The sequence below is a fragment of the Ailuropoda melanoleuca genome, chromosome 4 (assembly GCF_002007445.2).
Source record: "Ailuropoda melanoleuca isolate Jingjing chromosome 4, ASM200744v2, whole genome shotgun sequence".
In the NCBI taxonomy this organism is placed as follows: domain Eukaryota; kingdom Metazoa; phylum Chordata; class Mammalia; order Carnivora; family Ursidae; genus Ailuropoda; species Ailuropoda melanoleuca.
In genome coordinates, this window is record NC_048221.1 from 10,485,315 (window position 1) to 10,490,877 (window position 5,563).

General features: G+C 38.6%; 1 protein-coding gene across 4 annotated transcripts in view; it reads right to left on the reverse strand.

The window, feature by feature from the left end:
- Window positions 1-5,344, reverse strand: part of LOC117801760 (olfactory receptor-like protein OLF4) — a 7,618-nt gene extending 2,274 nt beyond the window's left edge. Inside the window, exons 1-3 of one of the 4 annotated variants that reach the window (XM_034657230.1) lie at window positions 5,206-5,344; window positions 3,210-3,292; window positions 308-2,051 (exon numbers count right to left, since the gene is read on the reverse strand). In XM_034657230.1, coding sequence (XP_034513121.1) covers window positions 1,129-2,007 — 879 coding nt within the window. In that variant the 5' untranslated portion in view covers window positions 2,008-2,051; window positions 3,210-3,292; window positions 5,206-5,344 and the 3' untranslated portion in view covers window positions 308-1,128. Of the gene's footprint in view, window positions 1-307; window positions 2,107-3,209; window positions 3,293-5,205 lie in introns of those variants that run through there. The other 3 variants (XR_004624478.1, XM_034657231.1, XM_034657229.1) reach the window with 3 other exon arrangements.
- Window positions 5,345-5,563: the final 219 nt, after the last annotated feature.

Below are 5,563 nucleotides of genomic sequence, written 5' to 3' on the forward strand. Positions count from 1 at the left end.
AGGTAACTATACTAAAAAGTGATTACCATTGAGATTCTGTTCCAGGTAACTGGTAGAGGTTGGAAAGACCTTTATGCTTTTGCAGGAGTGTCTTGTGGGATCCTCAGTCACAAGTATTCACTCTCAGAGCGTTACTGAGCAGGAATTCCCGCTCTTGACTGAGTCATCCTTNTGATCATAGGATCGAAAAGAGTTTAGAGCATAATAAAGAAATTAATGACAGAGTGAATACATTTATTGTTCCTTCACTCACAATATAACATTTATGACAACATTTTAAAAAGAAGAGATATTAAGTTTAGGATAATAGAAGAGGTAATATTTGTAGGCAGCACTGGAAATTTTCAAATAGAAACAGTAAATCATCCAATTAAATAATATAAACTCTGCCATCAACTTCTTCAGTCCAATGAATAAAACCCTCTGAACATGGACACCAAATGTCCTACACTTGAGTAGATGAGTAGATGTTCATCATCAAAGACACATATTCTGCAATAAAATATGCTGTGATAGAAAATGTTACTTCATCATATTTCAGGTCTTCTCTGATACTGAGCTCACATTAAGTCAATTCATTTATGCAAATTTGTCTTTCTGTAGATTACACTTGCATTGCGCTTTTCATAAGCAATTTTTGCCTTATTCTTCTGGGCCGGGGATACCGTGGCTGCTGAGCTGATAAGAGAACAAGAGCCTCTTGAGGATCATGAAGCCCCATGACTACCTACAAAACGAACTCGTAGGCTGAAGTCTCTATTATCTGGGAGGGCATTTAAGGTAGTAACGCAGAAAGGAATGGCAGACACAGAGTGAAAAAGTGTGATCTCAGAATTTCCTCTACAATAATATTATAAAAATGGCCTCAGTTGCCAAGTGTAGCTTACTTCATAAAACTAGGACAGTCCATCACCCTATGAGGCAAACATGAATCTCGAAATTGTTTCTGATTCAAGGCTGGAACTTTGGAAATTAAGAAGAAAAAAACAGGAAAAATTGGTGGCTATTGGAAGGAGCAGAAAATTTAATAAAACAGATGAACTTTAGAAAAATTGAAACTCTAGGAGATACAAAGAGGAATTAAGTTCTTCTTTCATGATCTGATTAAAGTATCACAATTTCTGGCTATTAAGCATTAAGGCTGCAATCACAGGTACTTCTTAAAAAATGGCCCTTTAATGACTTCCCCCTGAAAAATACATTTAAAGCCCCCTTTATGTCTTTGTTCCTCAGGCTGTAGATGAAGGGGTTCAGCATGGGTGTGACCACCGTGTACATCACCGAGGCCACTGCACTTGCGTGGGAGCTCTGGGGAGCAGCAGAGCTAAGGTACACTCCTAGGCTGGTGCAATAAAATAAAGAGACAACCAAAAGATGAGATACACAGGTGGAAAATGCTTTGTACTTCCCTTCAGTGGATGAGATCCGAAGTATGGAGGAAGCTATCCTAAAGTAAGACCAAAGAATCCCAGCAAGAGGACCACCACCCAGCAGGATAGCTGCAAAATACATCACCACATTATTCAGAAAGGTATCAGAACATGCAAGTTGGATCATCTGATTGAGTTCACAAAAAAAGTGGGGAATTTCTAAGACTGTACAAAAGGACAGCCGCAACACCATTAAGGTTTGTAACAAGGAATGCAGGACACTTATGGTCCAGGTCAACAGAACCAGGAGTCCACACAGCTGGGGGTTCATGATGACCGTGTAGTGCAGGGGGTGACAGATGGCCACAAAGCGGTCATAGGCCATCACAGTCAGGAGGTAGTTATCCAAACCTAGAAAAAGTATGAAAAAGTACATCTGCATGATGCAGCTGTCATAAGTTATGACTCTTCTCTGTATTTGTATATTCACCAGCATCTTGGGGATGGTGGTGGAGGTGAAACAGATGTCAACAAAGGACAAGTTGGCCAGGAAGAAGTACATGGGGGTGTGGAGGCGGGAGTCAGAGCTGACAGCCAGGATGATGAGCTGATTTCCAAGGATGGTCACCAGGTACATGGACAGGAACAGCCCAAAGAGGAAGTGCTGCAATTCTGGTTCCTCTGAAAGTCCCAGAAGAAGAAATTCAGAAATTTGTGTATTGTTCTCTAGTTCCATGTCATTGATGTGACTACCAAAATAAGAGAGAAAGAGCAAGACACAATCATGCATTACTAACCTGGCAGGTGCATTATTGTTTATATTCTGCACTCAGGAAATTAATGTTTACATTTGTGTATGGAACATGAAAAAAACACTAAAAATTAGGAATAGAAGGAAACTGTCTCAACATAAAGTCATTTATGAAAACCCATAGCAAACATGATATTTGATGGGGATACAATGAGCATTTTTCTTCTTTGATCAGGAACAAGGCAAGAATGCTCACTTTCACAATTTCAACTCAACATAATACTGAAAGTTCTACCCAGAGCAATTAGAGAAAAAGAAATAAAAGGCATCCAAACTGGAAAGGAAGAAATAAATTTGTGTGCAGACGGTATGATCTTATATGTAGAAAATCCTAAAAATGCCACAAAAGCACTAATAGAAATAATAAATTAATTCAGCCAAATAACTGGATATAAAGCCAACCCTCAAAAAAAATCAGTTTCATGTCTACATATGAACAGTGAACATCTGAAAAGGAAATAAAATAATTGCATATATGTGACATTCAAAAGATTAAGACAATCACCTCACACCAGTCAGATTGGCTAGTATAAAAGACAAGAAATAACAAGTGTGGGTGAAGATGTGGAGAAGAGGGAACACTAGTGCACTGTTGGTGGGAATGCAAACTGGTTCAGCTACTGTGGAAAACAGTATGGATGTTCCTAAAGAAATTAAAAGTTGAACCACCTCATGGGGGGGTCAAGTAATGCTGCTTCCCAAAGAAGACAGAAACCCTAGTTTGAAAATATATGTGCACCCAATGTTTATTGCAGCATTGTTTACAATAGCCAAGATATGGAAGCAGCCAAGTGTCCAGTGATAGGTGAATGGATAAGGAAGATTTGTATGTGTATATATACAATGGAGTATTGCTCAGCGATAAAAAAGAATGAGGTATTGCCTTTAGAAACAACATGGATGGATCCAGAGGTATATTAAGTGAAATAAATCAAAGACAAATACCATATGATCTCACTTATATGTGTAATCTAAAAAACAGAGCAAATGAACAAATAGACAGATACAAAGAACAAACTGGTACTTACCAGAGGCTAGATGTTGGGGGAGTTGATGAAGTGAGCTAAGAGGCACAAATGAGATCTTGCCATTTGCAACAACATGGATGAATCTAGAAGGTATGATCTTAAGTATTGTAGGATGTCTAGATTTGGACCGTGCTTGGTCTCTAGAGACACCTCCCCCGTCTGACAGCCTAAAATATCTGGACATTGCTTAATGTCCACGGGAGGACAAAATTGCCCCCAGTGAAGAACCAGCATTTTAACTCAATCTCAAAATATTTTTGTATAATTGATACAATAGCAATTTAATGAGAAAAAAATATGAAAAATCTTCAAAAGTGCAAAAGAATCAGCCACACCCTGAAATACCATGCAACCGGTGAAGTAATGAATTAGCATTATACTGGTTGATGCAGACAAGACCATAAGGTGCTATTGAGAGAGACAAGCTATTAAAAAACTGTACCAGAGTTAAAGGCTATTTACAATGAGCATAACTTCCTGTGCAAGAATTGGTATAAAAGTGTATGAATATTTTTGTGTGCATAATATAGAAATGTAAGTTTTAAAAGAAATTAAGAGCTTTTGGAACAAAGGATGGCAGTAGGAGTGAGACTAGGTTAGGCATGGAGCTATCTCAAACAACAGTCTGAAACACAACGACAATCTAAAATTAACTTTCTAGACAGGCATAAAATAGTGTTAATACAATGACATCAATGTGGATCGCTAATTCAAGATTAAAGTGTTAAAGGCTTGGGAACAGGGGCTGGCTGGCTCAATGGTAGAACATGCGGCTAGATTTTGAGGTTGTGAGTTCGAGTCCCATGTAGGGGTAGAGATAACTTTTAAAAAACATAAAAACTTAGAAATAAAAGAATATAGCCAAAAGTATTTTAAAAAGTGGGGAGGAAGCATTATGTAAAGTTACAATTTCATATTATATAAAGATATATTAATTCATATTTGTTTAGGAAGAAAAGGTGAATGTTAGTCAAATAATAAAGAAGAATATCTTCCACATGACGGCTGCAGGTGATGTGACTTTGAGAAATAGATCTAATGACAAAAGGCCAAAAGGTACAATAAAGAATACCAGAAAAGTGAACACAGGTTGGAAACATGTATAAACGGTGATGTATTACTTCAAATGTTGCAGAAGAACTTTCGACACTTAACTATGCAATAGAGGGGAGGAAAATATGACTGAATGATAGGTTTGAGTACACAGAATGTATGAACTTTCCTACTACCTTCTAATACATCTACACATACATAAAGGAACTAAAGGTCAAACGGTAAAGTTGGTGGAAAAACTCCAATTCTTATGTTTGAAAAAATACAATAAAAAACATATATAAACACTTGAAATCCACCAAAGAAAAGCATAGAAAGGGCACTGACAATTTGCAATAGAGAAAGCAAACGTCTAAGAAACCCACAAGTATACTCATCCTGGCCATTAAGGAAATAATTGCAATGTAAAGCTTTTTTTGTGTATTCTCTTTCACCTATTAAATTTTAAAAAAATGATTGGAATGCCCAGCATGAAAAAGGACACTGTGAAATGTATGTCTCATGATCCATTGATCTGGATCTTTCTCATCAATATGAGAACACACTCAAATTGTCCCTGGCTTAAAAAGAATAAAAGGAACGCTGTCGCTTGACTGCATATCCCTCGTAGCTAATACCCTACATCTCTATTCTCCCTAATCGCAAAGCTTCTTGGACTGGTGTTCTACTTTAACAAGACCACTTTCTACTACCCATCACCACTCTTCCATCATCACTAGTTAAACCTCAACGATCTCCCCTGCATGGCTGATTTCAATGTTTACTTTTACTTTAGGATCATACGTAAACCCACTCATTAGTTAGCCAAGCAAGCCAACAACCACAGCGATGTCCCGGTGCTGGGCAGGGCTGGACTAGCTCTCAGGTAGCATCAGGTAAATGTTCTCACCCTTCTATTCTTTCTGGCCCTTTCCTGCAGTACCTACAGGGTTTTCAGACTCACCTGCATGGGGGTCTCTGTGTGGAAGTCCGAGTTCCTCCTTCGATGGCTCATGATGGACACTGAAGCTCTATTCTCAAATGATGCAGCAGGAGTCTCCTAACCAGACCTAGGACTCCAGAAGAAATACCCGTGTCCCACTCAGCCCAAGGTTGCAACTGCTGATGGACAACAGCAGAAGAGATATTTATAGCTCACTAGCTGCTTCTTAGGCATATTTCCTTCCTGTTTCTCCAACCCCTGTGCACATCATCCCTCGTGGGACATTGGTCTGCACAGATAGGAATTTCTTTCCTAGCTTCCTGTTCCCAAGAGAACAGCTTATGAGTCAGGTGAATGCGCTCATTACTCTTCCCTGAAC